Source organism: Xyrauchen texanus, chromosome 4, assembly GCF_025860055.1.
Source record: "Xyrauchen texanus isolate HMW12.3.18 chromosome 4, RBS_HiC_50CHRs, whole genome shotgun sequence".
Classification (NCBI taxonomy): domain Eukaryota; kingdom Metazoa; phylum Chordata; class Actinopteri; order Cypriniformes; family Catostomidae; genus Xyrauchen; species Xyrauchen texanus.
The window spans coordinates 7,253,328-7,272,934 of NC_068279.1; the positions used below are offsets into that span (position 1 = coordinate 7,253,328).

The 19,607-nt window shown below is 42.6% G+C and overlaps 1 protein-coding gene across 1 annotated transcript; it reads left to right on the top strand.

Moving 5' to 3' along the window:
* Window positions 1–12,276: 12,276 nt before the first annotated feature.
* Window positions 12,277–17,129, top strand: LOC127634919 (interleukin-25-like). The gene is made up of 3 exons (XM_052114679.1): window positions 12,277–12,367; window positions 13,676–13,851; window positions 15,503–17,129. Exons 1-3 carry the CDS (start codon window positions 12,353–12,355, stop codon window positions 15,720–15,722), a joined length of 411 nt encoding a protein of 136 aa, XP_051970639.1. The 5' UTR covers window positions 12,277–12,352; the 3' UTR covers window positions 15,723–17,129.
* The last annotated feature ends 2,478 nt before the right edge of the window (window positions 17,130–19,607 follow it).

Genomic DNA, 19,607 nt, shown 5'->3' on the forward strand with positions numbered 1-19,607 from the left:
TCCCTCTTGCCACAACTCTGAACTACCTGCTGAAATGGCCAGGACCTTCTCTCTCGGCTCCTCAGCACAAAACCTGAAAAAGCGGTTTGCACGCCAGCTCCTATGTTCAAGGGAGTGGCATGCAAATACCACTCACCAATTCCCATTGGCCTTTTATCAAAGATCAGAGGTGTCTCTGGCCCCCAAGAGTGACCCCTAGTGTCATTTCATCGACACAACGTCTGTTTCCCTCCATCAGGGAACAGAGGTTACGGAAGTAACCAGGACGTTTTCCTGTAGCAGCGATGGGAGAGAAGGACTCCTCCATCAGTTCGTGAAAAAGAACAAATTATTTTTAAAAATTACATTTTCACATACCTTTTTTGGTATATGCTCGGTTCAGTTCTATTGCTTGTTCTGCACCTAATCAGCCTAAATTAGATAAACAAATATTCCCATCCCTAAAATGATGTAATTCATCTCATTGTTGATTCTCTCAATTACCTACAATGGAGTCCACAATGTAGTGGAACTTTCTCTTGAAAATGTCCATGGTGTGTTGTAAGACCCAGTTGAAGTTTGCCTTTCCTAATGCTATCAGTGTCAGCTGCTTTTCCACAGCACTGCGGATAATAGTCAAGATTAAATCTGCATCTAAGTCAAACACAGAAGTAAAAGAAAAGAATGCAAGTTGGTCATTTAGTCAATGATTTTATCCAAAACAACTTTCAGTACACTAATTAAAGAGACAGTAACCCTGGAGTAAACCTGAGATTAAATGTCTTGATAGTTCACAAACCACTTCTTAAGAGGTTTGAACTTACAACATTTCAGTTACCAACCCCACAGATACTACAACCAAGTATACACATACACACCAACAAAACAATTCATTATTAATCAAGGTTGAAATTTCTTCCCTTACCAATCTAATAGGAACCATGAACCAGAACAATACCTGGGTTAGTTGGTTTGAGTTTGTGACCTCTTTTAACCATCACATAGTTCCTCTGGCAGAAGTTACTAATGTGCACAGGGATGCTGGCATCAGTACCGAAAAACAAAGCAATATTTAATGCCGTATATAGGGGAAACCAGGGCTAGTTGTCAAAGGGGGAAGTTATCACAAAGGCTATTCATTTTGTGAATACCACCCTCCAAAGTAATTATTTTTACTGTCATTAAATTTTTGTTATAGCTCTTGTGTAAACCAGCAAACATAATAAAATCTGGTTCCCCTTCTGTCGCTCTCTCCACGTTGTGTCAGAGAAGCGACACTAGGGGTCTCTCTTGAGCGCCGATATTCACCTCTGGACTATGAAAAAAGGCCAATGAGAGTTGGCAACCAGTATTTGCATGTCCCGCCCCCGGACATACGGGTATTTAAGCGGCGCAAATACGGTAGTTCATTCAGAAAACTTCTTCGGAGCCGATGGTCGTGTCTGCAACTGCTGCGTGTACACACCGAGTTCCTGCTATCCCTCTGCTGCATGCTGTTGGATCTTACGGCGCACAACAGCGGCTTTCTCCTGTTTGCACGGCTGTGCATTCCTGCCCCTGGGCGCATTGACAGTGCAGATTCAAAAACTCTCACAAGTTTTTTCCCTAAAAGAGTGATTTCATTTAAAAGAGTAATTTCCTCTAAAAGAGCAAAACACAGAGGCGTTGAACGTCCTTTTAAGGACGCGTCTTTATAAAGATGCCTTTCCGCCCCTGTGTTGTTTCTGGATGCGGTAGAGTGCTCTCCGCTTCCGACGGCCACAGGCGCTGTCTCTTGTGTCTGGGTAGCGATCACACCGAGGCTGCATTTGTGGATGGTTCATGTTCTCACTGCGAGAACATGACCATGACAACATTGCGGTCGCGGCTTGCTTACAACCTTGAGCAAGCCACTCCAGCCCCCCCGTGTCGCTCCTTCTTCCCACGGGATTGAGGACGATGCGGCTGGCGATGGAGGCGATTTGGGGATGGCAGCGGGTGCAGCTCCGCTGGGTATGCCCCCTCGGACCACCCGCACCCCGACACGCTCGTTGATTCCCGTCCGTGCTCGAGGCAGTGGTGACTCGCCTCACAGCCAGTCTGCCGACCCTCTTGCGATGGAAGCAGATGAGCTCGCCGCGGCATCGGAGGGCGTGTTATCTGATGCTGAGGACTCCCCTGGGCTGCCGCTTTCGGGCTTGCACGCCCAGGCTGAGGCTGACGCACAGATGACCAACATGCTTTCCAGGGCAGCCAACAGCGTGGGCTTGGATTGGAACCCTCCATCCTCCCCACAACCATCACGGCTGGATGACTGGTTCCTGGGGTCTGGGCGCCGCTCACAGCCTCGCCCCCCCAGTCCCGTTTTTCCCGGAAGTGCATGACGAGCTGACGTCTTCGTGGAGAGCACCCCTCTCCACTCGTCACATCGCCACAGGCTCGTCCGCCCTCGCCACCCTCGACGGCGGAACGCGCCATGGGTATGAGGCAATTCCCCAGGTGGATAGGGCAGTTGCGATCCATCTATGCCCCGGTACCCCTACCACCTAGCGAGGTCGCCCCGTACTTCCTTCCCGGACCTGTAGAGCAACCTCCTCACTGACAGCGAAGGCCTACAGCGCCGCCGGATGCGCCGCTTCCACCCTGCATGCCATGGCTCTCCTGCAGGTCCACCAAGCCAAGGCACTACGCGACATGCACGGGGTGGCCCTGATCCCGACACGCTGCAGGAACTGCGCTCAGCATCCGACCTCGCCCTGAGAGCGACGAAGGTCACAGCGCAAGTGCTCGGGCAGGCGATGGCCACGCTAGTGGTCCAGGAACGTCAACTGTGGCTGAACATGTTCGAGATGCGTGAAGCCGACAAGACTCGCTTCCTCAATGCCCCTGTCTCCCAGTTCGGCCTCTTTGGCGACACCGTCGAGGACTTCGCCCAGCAGTTCTCCACGGTGAAGAAGCAGACGGAGGCCATCTCTCACATCATGCCTCGCCGCAAGCCTGCCGCCACGGCCCATGCCCCATCTGTCCTCCCGCGGCCAGAAGGCAAGCTCCTGCTCCGCCTCAACCTGGGCAAAGCTCTCAGCCCCAGCGTCGAGCAAACCGCGGGAAGAGCATGCCCCCTGTCTCACGGACCCCCTCGAGGACCCGGAAGGCTCAGGCGCTCCTGAGACAATGCACCCAGAGCCCAAGACGTTAGCTCCGGAGGTGGTAAGACCGCTCCGTCCCCCGGTGGAGGGCCGGGAGGAGAATCCTTTGTTTTTTCATTTGCCGCACCCCCTAACACGGGCTGCGGTACCCAAATTCTCAATAAAAGAGCTATTTCCTTTGTCTCTGGGGCACATGGCCCACAAATGCCATTCTCACGGCACTGTGCTTTCAGGCCTCAACAGTCCCGGCTCCATGGACGCGGTGTCCCCACCTTCAGCGCCATGACTGTTCCCCGGCCGGCCGGTTCAGACGAGTCCAGAGGACGCCAGCATCAGACCTCCTCCTCAGTCATGAACAAGCCCCCTGCCGGATGCGCAGAGCAAGGTAAGTGCTTTGAGTTCATTCTCAGCACCAGAGCCCCGGGACGCCACATTGCCTCCCGACGCCACGTTATCTGTTCCGCACCGCTGCGAAGCCCCGCCGGGTACGTCCAAAAAAACCCGTCCCCTTGGTGCCCCTAGCACGGAGTTTAGAGGCGTGGCTTTCACTGCCCAACCCGTCACGCTGGCTGCACCGGACCATTCGACTCGGTTACACAATTCGGTTTGCCAGGTCTCCGCCCCCCTTCGTGGGCGTACATTTTTCCGCAGTACACGGCCAACATGCCCACTCCCTGCGCGAAGAAATCGCCTCCCTTCTATTAAAGGATGCGATAGAGCCTGTCCCTCCAACCGAAACGAAGAAGGGTTTCTACAGCCCTTACTCCGTTGTACCCAAGAAAGGCGGCGGCTTACGACCGATCTTGGACCTGCGAGTTTTCAATCGGACCTTGTCCAAACTCCCGTTCAAAATGCTCACCCAGAAACAAATTCTATCTGGCGTCCGGCATCTAGATTGGTTCGCAGCGGTAGACCTGAAGGACGCGTACATCCACGTCTCAATTCACCCTCGACATCGACCCTTCCCAAGGTTCGCGCTCGACGGCCAGGCGTATCAGTACAAAGTCCTCCCCTTCGGCCTGTCTCTGTCCCCTCGCGTCTTCACGAAAGTCGCAGAGGCAGCTCTTGCCCGCTCCGAGAAGCCGGCATACGCATACTCAATTACCTCGGCGACTGGCTCATACTGGCCCACTCCCGAGAGTTACTATGCACACACAGAGACCAGGTGCTCAGCCACCTCAGCCGTTTGGGGTTTCAGGTCAACTGGGAAAAGAGCAAGCTCTCCCCGGTCCAGAGCATCTCTTTTCTCGGTCTGGAGTTAGACTCAGTCCCAATGACAGCACGTCTCTCCAACGAGCGTGCTCAGTCAGTGCTGAAATGCCTCGCTTCCTTCAAGCCAGGTGCCATGGTCCCGCTAAAACGTTTCCAACAGCTGCTGGGGCATATGGCACGCACAACATAAAAGTTACCTCTGCCTGCCGCCAAACCTTCAAACCCTGGACAGACCTCTGCTTTCTAAGGGCAGGAGTACCCTTGCAGCAGGTGTCCCGACGCGTTCTGGTCACAAACGACGCCTCCAAATTGGGTTGGGGCGCCGTATGCAACGGGCGCGCAGCCGCAGGCTGGTGGAACGGAGGCCCGCTGCGCTGGCACATCAACTGCCTAGAGCTGCTGGCTGTGTTTCTGGCCCTGCAGAAGTTTCTCCCGTTAATTCGGAACAAACACGTCCTAGTCAGGACAGACAGCACCACGGTCGTAGCCTACATAAACCGCCAAGGCAGAGTACACTCCCTCCACATGTCACAGCTCGCCCGTCGTCTCCTCCTTTGGAGTCAGCAGTGACTCAAGTCACTGCGCGCCACTCACATCCCCGGCAACCTCAATGTGATAGCGGACGCGCTGTCAAGAGAAAGCTTGCCTGGCGGAGAGTGGAGGCTCCACCCCCAGTCGGTCCAGCTGATTTGGGACCGGTTCGGCAAGGCGCAGGTAGACCTGTTTGCCTCCCAAGAAACCTCCCACTGCCCGCTCTGGTATGCCCGGACAGGACCTCACGCTCCTCACGACAGCCCCTCCCTGGCGAATTCCCCTGAGGAAGGACCTTCTTTCTCAGGGACGGGGCACGCTCTGGCACCCGCACCCAGACCTCTGGAACCTCCACGTCTGGCCCTTGGACGGGATGCGGAAGATCTAGCCGGCCTACCACTGACCGTCATAGATACAATCAACCAAGCCAGAGCCCCCTCTACCAGGCATCTCTACGCTCTAAAGTGGCGTCTGTTTGCGGACTGGTGTTCTTCCCGAGCCGAAGACCCGCAGAAGTGCGCAGTTAGGTCAGTGCTCATGTTTCTTCAGGAGAGGCTGGAGAGGAGGCTGTCCCCCTCCACCCTCAAGGTGTATGTCACCGCGATCGCGGCCTACCACGACACGGTAGATGGCAAGTCTCTTGGTAAGCACGACTTAATCATCAGGTTCCTAAATGGTGCCCGGAGGATAACTCCCTCCCGGCCTAACCTGTTCCCCTCCTGGGATCTCTCGGTCGATCCTTATGGGACTCCGGAGACCCCCCTTCGAGCCGCTTGACTCAGCTGGACTCAGGGCCCTCTCTCTCAAGACTGCCCTGCTGATCGCGCTCGCTTCCATCAAGAGGGTCTGGGACCTGCATGCGTTCTCTGTTAGCGACGCTTGCCTGGAGTTCGGTCCAGCAGATACTTTCGTGATCCTAAGACCGCGACCGGGCTATGTGCCCAAGGTTCCTACCACGTCCTTCAGGGATCAGGTGGTGAACCTGCAAGCGCTGCCCTGGGAGGAGGCAGACCCAGCCCTTTCACTGCTGTGTCCAGTACATGCCTTACGTATTTATCTGGACCGCACACAGAGCACCAGACGCTCTGAGCAGCTCTTCGTCTGCTTTGGGGGACAGCAGAAAGGGAACGCTGTCTCCAAGCAGAGACTCGCCCACTGGGTTCTCGACGCCATTTCCCTGGCTTATCACACCCAGGCCTTGCCCCCCCCTTGCAGGTCCAAGCTCACTCCACCAGGAGTGTTGCGTCCTCATGGGCACTGGCTAGGGGCACTGCCCTAGCAGACATTTGTAGAGCAGCGGGCTGGGCAACACCTAACACTTTTGCGAGATTCTACAATCTCCGAGGTTGAGTCAGTATCATCCCGTGTTTTCTCAGGTACCGAGCCCGTGAGAACTTCGGTGGCACGCCTACGATCTGACTGGGTGAATCAGCTTGCACCTAGCGCCCTTCCCCTAACAAGGGAAACAGTGCACCTTCATTCCCAGGAGATCTCAGGTTTGGGACACTGGTCGATTCCTCCCTAGCCCTCGTGGGTCGCAGTTCAGCAGAGGAACTCGCTGACCCATGCCACTGCGGGTACCACAAGCTACCCTGTACTGGTATAGGTGCTCCACAGGTAAGGCCTCCTTCGGACTCCCCCTGTGTGTAACACCACGGTTCTGTCCCCTCTGGCGAGCGGACTCCCGTGTTTCCCTTAGGCAGTCATGGCTGCCCTGGTTGCCGTGCTGTATGTTCCCCCCTCTATGAGGTTGGATCCACCACCGCACCAACTTTTCCACACAGGCCCTAAGCAGGCCTCTGATGGGTTTGCCACTTAAACTTGCCTCCCCTCTCGGGTAGGCGTGGACTCCGCAGGGTCTTCTCCGCCCTGAATAAGGGCTAAGACCCCCTTCCCTCAATGCATGTAAGGGCCCCGGCCTTAGTTGCTCTATGCGAGAAACATAGAGAGAAAAGAGGCCCGGCCAGGCTTGGCCCGTTCCCAGGTTGGCGGCCAGCACCTTGTTCCCCCCTCCAGGGTAACGATAAGGAATCCTGATGGCTTAAATGGGGCATTGGGGAAGAGTGCGTGCAGCCTGATACAGTTGGTGCGTCCTGCACGTAAGAATACCTGCTCGCTCCTGTATCAGCAGTTCACGTACACGGCTCAGCGCATGGCACTTTTATAAGTGGACCCCTAGTGTCAGCTTCTCTGACACAAGCGTGGAGAGGCGACAGAAGAGGAACGTCTAGGTTACGTATGTAACCTCCGTTCCCCGATGGAGGGAGCGAGGCGTTGTGTCTCCCCTGCCACGTCGCTGAGCCGAGCCACTGTTGTGGCGGACCATTTCCGGCTCCTCAGAAAAATCCTGAATGAACTCCCGTATTTGCGCGGCTTAAATACCCGTATGTCGGGCGGGACATGCAAATACTGGTTGCCAACTCTCATTGGCCTTTTTCATAGTCCAGAGGTGAATATCGGCTCAAGAGAGACCCCTAGTGTCGCTTCTCTGACACAACGTCTCGTTCCCTCCATCGGGGAACGGAGGTTACATACGTAACCTAGACGTTATGTTTAATAACCACTGACCATATTTACGGCATTCATTCAGTGTAAGATTAATTCAGTGCAAGACACCTTGACTAACATTATGAGTAGACAGGGGGAGAGTTGTAACATTTTCCGGTGGGCCACTAGCCTACCATTTAGATTATGATATAAAAATAAATGTATAAAATATATATTAATAAAATGTATGCATATAATCAAGTCCCCGCACAGTAATAAGGAATATTCCTACAATCGTAGCAATTCAAGCTTGAAGTGCCACCTTTTTTCTGCAGGGGGCAGTAAACAAAACTCCAGCTGTTTAGGCAATGCACATCTTAAACAGAGAACAAACCACACAGCAGACAGCACAAGATGAGAACACATTCTTGTGTTCAAACAGAGCTTAATGGAACACAAATACGAACGCAGGGATGTCAAGACAAGATTTTTTTTTACTTTAAACTATGTTTAACTTGACACAGCAACCAAAAAACACTGTTTCTGACTCAATGCCACCAAAGTTAGATGCTCCAAAAAAGTCTGTCTGACAGAGGTGGACTGTACATTGACACATCATTTGATAAGCACTTATGGTAAATAGAATAAAATTGCAAAATGGACTGCTGTAATCTAAATGCCAATGACTGACTTATGTTCAAAATGGAAATAAACAATTTATTGTGTTCTATAGGCAATTTAGGTATTGCTTTATCAGTGCTTTACTCATCTGTCACAATAAGGTAATGCATTTTAATTATCTGTAATCATTATATTTGAATATATACAGTATATAAAAACATATATTCGCAAAACATATTTAATATGCGATTAATTGTGATTCATTCTATTAATTAATCGACATGATTGACAGCCCTACCATTAAACTAATAAATCTCCTTTAAAACATTATATAATTGCTGTACAATATATTTAATTTTGAAAATAAAAAACAATCCCCATAAAGCTTTATTTCTGAATGTTTCACACTCCTATATTTGTCATTGGATCAAGAATTAAGAGGATCGAGAAAGGGGCCGTTCAAACGAACGCACTCTTGTGCTACAAAAAAGCTTTTGAACTGAACATGCACAACTCACCACGTGCCCCACCGAGAGCGAGAACCACATTATAGTGACCACCAGGAGGTTAACCCAACGTGACTCAACCCACTCTAGCAACCGGGCCATTTGGTTGCTTAGGAAACCTGACTGGAGTCACTCAGCACGCCCTGGATTCTAACTTGAGACTCCAGGTGTGGTAGTTAGCGTCTTTGCTTGCTGAGCTACCCAGGACTCCCCTGTATTTATACTCTTAAAGGGATAGTTCACCCAAAGTTCTCCCTGCCCATTAGGGGTTGATATGCATAATGTGAATCACTAAAAACACGAGAAGAAGAAGAATGTGGAAGTGAGTGTTAAAGTGGAGAATGACTGAGAAGGGAGAATTTATAGTAAAAAAGGGCTTAAATATTTATCTTTTTCTCACACACACACATATCATATCACTTCTGAAGACATTTATTTAGCCACTGGAGTCTTGTGGATTACTTTTATGCTGACTTATTTGATTTTTTTGAGCTTCAGAATTTTTTCACCCATTCACTTGCAGTTGATATAGACTAAAAAAGATGTGAAATTCTTCTTATGAGTTCAACAGATAAAATAAAATCATACACATCTGTGATGGCATTTGATGTTTGGGTGAACTAATCCTTTTAGTGGTCTTAAAAAGTCCTGGACCTATTACTTTCATTTAAATTCCTATTAATATGCTCCAAGAATCTGTGATTTGTGGATGGAAATTTAAATGTTACAAGGGAAATTGCTGCCAATCCAAATCAGAGCTGGCCACTTGTAAAATGTCCACTGTATTCAATGCGATAGGTCTTTGAATGGCCTTCTCTGTCTTAGACACAGAGTTAACCAGCAAGAAGAGACACGCCACACATTTGGAGTGCTGTAAAACATTTTCAACTGTAAAATGAAGGGAAACGTAATGCATTTGAATGAGACAAAAGACATACCTTAGCCACCTTAGAAGTGTCTGCCATGTTGACAAACATTTGCCTAACATCTCGGTCAAAAACTTGCACTCGGTCCCTATACAATGTGATTGGGCTATCCTTCTCTTTGAAAACCTGTGTGCACAAAAATATGATCTTAAAATACTAGTATGAATGGAAGAACATTCATAGACAGATTTCACAAAATGTGCAGTGTCAGTTAAGACAGACAAGGTCTCAGTAGGTCAATGCCTCAAAATTCCTGCAGAACACAATTAGGATTCAGGTATGCTTTTATATAGTGTATATAAATATAATAAATGTAAAAGTATATATGTAAACGTTGGCTTTGGAATTCCCTTTTTGCTACTACGCCATAGAAGAACCTTTCAGAGAAAGAAGTACCTTTTTACAGTCTAAAGAATTTTCTTCCACTACGAAGAACCTTATGCGCAATGGGAAGGTTCCATAGATGTAAAAGTTCATCATGGAGCCATATATGCCGATTAAGAAACTTTTTTTTAAGAGTATAGTGCAATAGCGATCATATTTTCTAACTAAAATGGATTGAGATTTTGTCCATTTGCAAAGACAAGTTTGTCAGTGGAAGGTTTGTAATTTGATTGGTTCCTTTTGGAACTTCAATTCAATGTCAGATTCAATGTCAAAACATATCTTGGCTTGTACAACCCAATATGGAGGATTAGATCTTGACAAGATGTTCCATGCAGAACCCCAGTGTTGGCGTCTGGCATGGACCAAAGGAGATCAAGGAGGAATCCAAATTACCATATTTCCACAGTCTCTAGATTTTACTCAGAATGGTGCCAAAAACAAAAAAACATCCAGTGAGCGTCAGTTCTGTGGATGGAAATGGCTTGTTGATGAGAATCGACACTTTCTACGAATTGGTAAAAAAGAAAACTTAGGGACAAAATTGTTTGGTGTGGTGGATATGGTTCACAACTCTCTTAATTTTACTAATATTAAATATAAAACATAGAAATCATTTTCCCACAATAAATATCGAAATGGTTTGTGTTTATTATCATAGATTTAAAGGTGCATTCAGTAATTTTTTTCCTCACTAAAAAAGTTTTGCTCCTAAAGAAAGGAATAGAAATTTTGAAACAAATGTATAAAATCATGACCACACATGTGAGATGAGGAGTCCAGTCATATCAGTAACCATATAAAAGCTGTTTTACTCTACATGGAGAGGGTCCCCTCATGGGGGCTGCCATGTTAGGATCACATGACCAGCCGAATACTGCTAGCTTATCTCAGTAACTGCCATGCTATTAGACACTTTACCTCATGGAATAAATGAATCATGGCTGACAGTGAATAGTGAATTTCTACAATGGCACCAGTAACTGGAAACTACTGTGTTTGAATGATGCTGCATCCAGGCCACTTGGTGTCAGTGTAAGTCCAAGACATCATATACAAATAATTACTGAGAGCATCTTTAAAAATGCATTGCAATATGCAATTTTTACAATGGATTTTATTATTTAATATTTAACATAACTAGATTCAAGCTCACCTCATAACAAATGTCTTCTCCTTTGTCACAGTCCAACAACAGGACCACATAGTTGCAACCTTTAGCTTCAACCTGTGACAAATGAAGCTGTTCTTTAGTATTTAATGGTTAAAAAGGATCTCAACAACTGATGCTGTTTGTCAATGGGAGTATGTTGATTCTTTGGCATGATTGGACACTTTGTAAAGGGTACTTTTTTGAGTACAACTCTGTATTCAATCAAATCATAATTTAAATCTCCTGATTTGTTGCAGTCAAGCTTACAATTTAAATACAGTTTGTTAGAGACACCAGTAGGGAGAAATTTGACCTAAATTAGCTTGGGGTTTGCTTACATTTCTCTGTCAGTGCTTTACTAAAAAGCTCAGCCGGATCCACTTTATACAAGTTGTTATATTTTCCTGTTTAACAGTAAGGAGATACAATATTATTCTACTCATCAAGTTGACATTATCATGTTCATACAAATAAAGCATCTGACGTCACTTTAAAAGATCATATATTTTTATTTTGAGTTGTGAGGCTACAATAAAGACATTCACACACTCTATACAACAATGAAGACGAGGCACATGTCGATGAAGTCCAGACTTACCAAAACGTGTGTACACACGTCATCTTGTACCTCACGTTTTGACCCATGAAGCTACCTGTGTATTTGTGATCTGAGCATGCTCCATAGGCCTTTTCGAGTTGAACAGCTACCTGTCAATCAAAAGCATAGAAAAGTTTAAGTGGGTTGCACCAAAATGCAATTACCATTGATCAAAATGCATTGGCACATATGCACTTACAATGGAAGTCTATGGGGCAAGTTTATTCTGTTGATACCCCTTTAATTGCACTGAAAGTTTATCCAAAGGTATTTGAGAACATTTTCTTCAATTATGTAATTGCCACAAACACAGAACACATCTGCCCAAAATTTTCAAGGAAACTAACATAACCATGAATGCTTGCCGATCATATAATTGCTCTTTTAGAAAAATTCAGTTTGAAGATCCACCAATTAGCAGTGAGTCACTAAAAGCACTCGAATTGGTACTTGCACTGAGAGAAGAGTTACATTTGCATCCTTCTTTTCAATTATTCATTTTCTATGTCCCTGCTGTTTTGCATTCAACAACCTCTAAACCTGAATGACCCAAACGTTTGTCATTAGCTAATGCAATGCTCTTCCCAAGGTTGAACTCTCATATGCAGATAGGGCCCACTTGTGCATGAGTCCAAAAACTGGGCATGTGGTAATAACGCCATGAGCTTCTTCACTCATGGTCCTTTGGAGGTCTTCATTGAGATGGCGGTACATAAATATGAGGCCAAGAGGAGGGGATGGACACATTTGGACCAGCAGCTTTACCTCCTACAGACAAGGCAATCCACGAGACTCTCATTCAACTGGTCATCTCCGTTTCTCAATACAGCATGCAGCAGCAACAGGTAAGCAAACAGCTCCATTCTATAAGTCTTGAACTTTCACCAAGACTTTGCCAAGGACACCACAACTACATCTTTTGTGGAAGGCACATTTTCAGATTTAGATTGAAATTTTGACATGCAGTGATAGACCAAGTAATTGGTCAGGGAAATGAACTGGCCACTGGCCATTTTGAGATAGGCTAATCGCTATTGGCCAATTTAAGCTGTAACAGCTTGTTGACAGGAAATATATTAATATAAACAGTGAATACAATTGTTTATCCTCATTTGACCTCTTAAAAAAAACAAAACAATGGTAGACCAATTTAGGCAATGAACCAGCCATATTTTGGCCATTTTGAGATAAACAGCATTGGCCTATTTAAGCTGTAAAAAGCTTTTTCACAGTAAAGACATCGATATGAACAGTTAATAAAACATTTATCTTCATTTCACCTCTTAAAAGAAAGAAAAAACTGTGGTAGACCGATATTTTTGCCAAGGCAATTAATCAGCCATTTTAAGATAACTGCCATTGGCTGGTTTAAGCTGTGAGCTTGTTTACAATAAAGATATCAACATGAACAGTGAATAAAATAATATTCATTGTCATTTTACCTCTTAAAAAAGCATTTACATTTAAATTGATATTAACTTTTTTTTTTCACTTTTTTTTTTTGTGATTTTATATTTGCCAACATTAAATTTTACTTCATCATATACTTGTATATTTGTATACTGGAATTATTTTAGCCTTCACAAACCTTGCTCCCAAAATATTGCCATCGTTTATTACAACAACAAAAAAACATTAATAATGTTGAAATTATAATATAACATTTGAAGAAAAATGTTGGAGCAGATACATAAGATATAAGATGGGCATCTTGGTAAGCAACACTGACAGTTTTCCCCCAGTAATGTTTCCTTGAACAGTTATGTGGCTATACACCAAGTTCTAAGTACTAAAAAGTATTTATTTACTGGTTGTTCATTGTTGATTTCTTTAGTGTAGACTCAGGGATACTGAATGAAGAGCTTAACTGAATGAAACTGTAATTATGTGTTAACATCCAAAATACAAAATAGTCAGTTATAGAAGAAATGTAGGCATGCTTTACAATTACCTAGTAATGACCTCAATCGGTTAGTGTCTAGCAACGAAAGGACAACTGAAATAATACTGTATGCATGATATTATTAGTTTGCACCAACCAACCATCCAAACACAACCAACCACAAGACAGGAAACTCACAAGACAGGATCAAACTAATAAGAATTGATGGTTAGTTAAGAACTTGGTTTGAAACTATCATTCTCTGTTTCAGATACTCAGACTCCTGAGCATTTTTCTGTTGGTCTTGGATCCGAGCCAGTGCAGTTCAATTACCCCTCAGTGCGTGGAGCACACCTATTGCTCCTCCACGCTGAGAGAGTACCACACACAGCTGATCAACCTGCCCAGCAGAATCAACGAACGCAGCGTCGCCGAATGGAGCTATTCGTGAGTTAAGATATTGTTTTTTGAGCTGATAAACCACAAATTTATGACAAATACAAGGGAAAGTAGCATACTATAAATGTTATGTCCATGTTCACAGATGTAAATTGCTTTTTTAAAAAGATTATAAATGACCTTATATTAATATATATACATTTATTAATACATTTTATACATTATTACAAATAAGTTAAAATAAAGTAAGGAACATATCACAATTTCCTTCAAATGTAAAATGTTTAATCCTTAAAAATGTTTGCTGTTCACTTAAATGATCCTGCAGAGAGACAAATTAATTTGACTATTAAGTATAAATATTCCATTCCAGCCTCTCAATTAATATAAGGTTATAAAGAAACTCCACGAAGTTGGAACAACTATGCATTATATATATATATATATATATATATATATATATATATATATATATATATATATATATATATGCATATATACATATACGTACAACAGTTAGTTCCGGTCCTCGAATCTGATTGGACGAGAGATGTTCCATGAGTACTGATGCAACATTGATGCAACCGACGCGTCACTGTGTGTGTATCACTCTGCTTGTGTTTGTTCTATTCTAAACTAAAGTGTAAGAGCAGTGCAGATCTATTAAGAGCTATGGTTTGTCTTTTTGTTTTTTACATTACATATGTTAGCCAGCAGGTGGTGGCAAAAGATAATTTTTTGTGTAATATGAGCCAGTTAGGTGAAGTGAAGTGAATCCGCATCAGCTAGTGTTTACATAAAACAGCTTTTCGTGATTGCTTGTATTACTACTACTAAAGTTAGGAAATAGCTTAAAACGGTTTTAAATGAACAACTTCAGCATTACGGCTCATCACAGCTGAGAGACACAATAGACTGATTAAATACGCAATGGTTGCTGTTTAAAATGGCGCAGGACATGGCAGTTTTTATAGTGATCGACTATATTGCACACCAGCTACTGCATAATAGGGAGAAATATCCCCGCTTGGACGCTATTTTTCCACTGAGAAAGCTGACTGTCAGAAAGCTGACAGCATCTCTGCTTGGGTGTAGCAACAGGTGATTGCACAGGCTCCATCTCTCTCTCTCTCTCTCTCTCACTCTCTCACTCTCTCACTAACACACATACATCCTTGTTTATCCAATAACTTGTTAGCAACAGCACAAGCCATGATACTATTTCTGAAGTGAACTTTTTGAATTACTAACAAAGGCTTGGACGCATCATTTGTTTTGAACAAGCAATGGCAGATTCTGATCTGTCATGTAAGAAAGTAGTTCCATGCACAAATGTGTTTTTTTATGATTGTACTCAATTTTTTCTAATTTTTTTTTTATTTACTTGTTCGTTGAACTGTTGTAAATCAGCACTGCTGTGATTACCTACGGCACTTGGCCTGCGGCTGAATCACAGTGCTGATGTAGGGCCATATCTCATGATTGCGAGTGTGATATTGCTTTGATATATATATATGTATAATATATAATATATAATTATTATTATTATTTTTATTGCAAATTTACAGTTCTAAAATAAACTAAGAGCATCTAGTAATAAGTGCACAAATTAGTAATAAGTGCATTTCCTACCACCCATTTACGAATTTTCTTGATCAAAATATGAATATACATTTTTGATGTCCTGCACCAATAACAGGCAGAATATCGACCTGGACCGAGTGCCACAGATCATCTATGAAGCAAACTGCCTCAACAGCCACTCCTGTAAGGGGATGGATATTTCCTCCAGTCTGGAGAGCATCCCCATTGCCATCAAAATGCCATTTCTCAGAAAAAACCCAAGATGCCCAACTTACGCACTGGAATTTGAAGATGTCAACATCGCCTGTATATGTGCAACATCCAGACAGAATTAAGACACAGTATAAGTTTGCATCCTGTAGATTCCTATTTATTTATTAGAATTATAAGCCATTTTGTGTTATTTAAATTCCATGTCTACCACAAGTCTACTCAAACTTGATGGTTATTTATGTAAACATATAACACATTTGCTGTAATATGCATGTTTTACGTGGGCGAATGCTTGTAACTGTGAATTAGTAAATGGGTTTTGTTACGAAAAACAAAAGCTATATAGGGTTTTCTTCATTTCCGTGCAAATAAGTACACATGAGAAGTCTAACCTGACCACAACCCGACTTCAAAGAATTCCATGGTACATGTCCAGATTAAATAAACAGTACTGCTACTGCCATGGTGCATACATGTTCAAAAAGCAACAGTATAGTCTTTTTTTGCTTGTGAATCTACAAAGAGCAGGTGTGGTCACGATTTAAATCTTTTCAGATAACTGTAATTCTATGTAGGGTAGTAAAGTTTTAAAAGCATGATGTTATAAACTTGCCTTTAGAGAGGATTTTGGCAATAGACTGAGCCAGAGAGGGCTTCTCAGCCACCATAAACAGAGTCCTCATCCTTGCTGCTGGGCTTGATTTTTTTTCTCCCCTTATCTCCCCAATTTGGCATGCCCAATTCCCAATGCGCTCTAGGTCGTCGTGGTGGCATAGTTACGAATCACACTTGCCTCTGCGTCTGAGACAGTCAATCCGTGCATCTTATCACGTGGATTGTTGAGTGCGTTACAGCGGAGACCTAGCGCGCGTGGAGGCTCACGCTATTCTACGCAGCATTTGCACAATGGGCCCCACCAAGAGAGAGAACCACAGGTTAACCCAACGTGACCCTACCCACCCTAAAAGCCTGACTTGAGTCACTCAGCACGCCCTGGATTCAAACTTGCGACTCCAGGTGTGGTAGTCCACATCTTTACTTGCTGAGCTACCCAGAGCTTGATTATTGATCTAACCCATCTGTCATATATATCAACATGCATTGGAAATGTATGAAATCCCAAAATAAAATATATTTTTTTCTAAAGAGTATAAGCGAACTAATAAGGCTTATTAAACCATCAACAGACAACTGACACACCTGTGTTATAATAGATTCAGTTCCTGAGAAATTTTGTTCCAGTGGGCGGAGCATACATGAATATTCATGAATTATCCTACTATTGTCGTGATTCAGCTTGTTTGAAGGATTCTGAAAATGGATTTAAGTTTTAGTGTCGAATAAAGTATGTATAAATGTCAATATTCTGATTTTGTCATTTAACGAGATTTTATTCGTTTTGTGTTACTGAATACACTGAAGAAGGTATTATACCTTTAATTTCACATGTCTGTAAGTTGTTATAATTTGGGGACTCTACAACAACAGTGACTGTAATAAACCTGCAGAAGTATTTGTGACTTAATAAATATTTCGTTACCTGTCTTGGTGTGATTATTTAGCGTCGCTCTTTCATTTCATAAACAGTCCCTGACTATGGGACTAATAGCTTATTTCCCCTCATGAACATGAAATAAATGCTATTGTCTGCTATTTGACCACGTATCGCACTGTGGATAAGTTTTTTCTTCTACATGGCTATTTCAATCATTATATTTAAGCATGTATGGTGTGATAGCATCCAACATGTAGTGATCCGTGGTGATGAGTTCACTTCCTCTTTTCTGACTAATGTTTAACATACTCTTTCTATCTCACTTTGGAGTCACTTTCCTCAGTTAGACAGAATGGAAACGTTTTTCCAAAATAGGCTTGTGGGTAAATGTTCCTTTTATTGAACACTGCAGTGAATGTTTAAATTTCATTTTTGTTTTTTTTTTTTTTTTTTTTCATTTATTTATGTATTCTCTTTTCATGGTAATGCAACACGAAATGCCACAACAGCAATTTAACAAATCCAACAAACACAACAAAAATACATTCCATGACAAAAAGAACAGGAGTAGGAAGAAGAAAAAAAAAAAATCTTATAAACTCCTACCCCATTCTTATAATAATAAAAAAACAAATTAGATGACCTCACCAACATTACAAAAGATAACAACAACAAAAAATAACAAAACAGCCCAGACCAGATAATCTACTTTCAATTTTAACAATTTTCCTTTTTTTTTTTTGTTTTATTTTTTTTTTTATTATTATTATTATTAATTCTACTTACACAACACTAAACAAAAACAACAATGATGGAATGATGACAACGAGACCATTGTTGTTGTAATTTTATCAATTTTCACAAACATCTTTATATAAATTAAGTATCTTCTGTTTATACTTGTATTTAAATTGGAGAATGTTTGAACAACATTTTAGATCATTTTCTAAAAAATTCCATCTTTTCACACCAGAAACTGAAACACACATTTATTTGAGGGTATTTCTAGCAAAAGGGTGTTTAAAGTCTTTATTTCTTCTGCTTGTCCCACTATTTACAGTAAAAAGAGTTTGCAGTCCATGCGGTAACAAGCAGTATTTTGCTTTATGAACAACTAATAAAGTTTGTAAAGCAACCAAATCCTTCAGTTTGAGTAGTCCTGACTCCAGAAACAGTCCTGTAGTATGTTCTCTTGGAGCAACTCCATTAATTATTCTTATGGCTCTTTTTGCAAAATAAATAAGGGCATTAAATTTGTGAAATAAGAATTACCCCATATCTCCAAACAATACATCAAATATGGCAAAATAAAGGAACAATATAGGATTCTCATTGCCTTATAATTTAACATAAACTTTACTTTACTCAAAACGGCAATGTTTTTACAAATTTTATTTCTTACATAAGATATATGTGACTTCCATTTAAATTTTTCATCAATGAGTACTCCTAAAAACCTAAATTCTGACACTCTCTCAATAACTATTCTATTTAAAGTCAAACGAACATTTACAGGGCATTTTTGATTTGTAAACAACATAAATTTTGTTTTACTTAAATTTAAGTTAATTATAATAAATAAAACTGCATTAAAAGAATGAAATATGCAACTACTTGAATCTCTAACAGCACATGCCTATTAGGAGTTTATGTTTCATTCTGAAAAGGGTTTAAATGCTTCATTACATATAGCTAAATAAACAAAACTAAATATCAAAAGAACTTACTATGCTTTCTAATGATCACAAATTAAGTGTGGTATAATAAGTGTCTAACTGAATATAATTGTATCAGAATGTTTCCTGTGGCAACCATTAAAACAAAAAGCACAGAACTGATCGATATTGAACTGATAGCCACTAGCATGATTATATCTATGATCCAGTACAATCAAGTCTCACTCATAGGTGTTATTATCATCTCTTATTTACATACGGTATGACAAAATCATCCACTGCACACATCAAAGGCATGTTGCACCAACTCAGATCTTCTCATTATATGTTATAGAAATATTAGTCACATGAAATAACATTACCATAGCCTGATAATTGAGGAAGCAGTCACAATTGAGTGTGAATCTTATAAGGAAAGCTTCAAAAACATTATATGAAATAAAATGCTCCCAAATGCAAAACATAAATCTGGTATGTCTTCTGTAGAAACATGCATCAGAAAAAAGCAAAACAAAGGAAAGCATAACATTCATGATATTGGTCATGACTATATATGATATGTACTATTTCCTGTCGCCCCAATTTAATCAAATAAATGTTGTGATAACTGCTGACCTGTCTACTTGCATCATTGCCTATTAGAACTGTGCCTCTACATTTTATGCATTTTAAGATGCAATTTCATATTACTGCATAAATGAATGAGCGACCCACATGAATGGCACGTTTGCCATAAGGTGTTAAGACTCAGAAACTGTAGATTGAATGAGTGTATTTTGTCCTGTGTCATTGGCGGATTTTGAAACTTTAGAAAATAAATTATAATAATTGTATCC

Coding starts and splice junctions, on each gene's coding strand:
- LOC127634919 (XM_052114679.1), top strand. Junction 13,852..15,502: donor GTCGCCGAATGGAGCTATTC/GTGAGTTAAGAT, acceptor CACCAATAACAG/GCAGAATATCGACCTGGACC.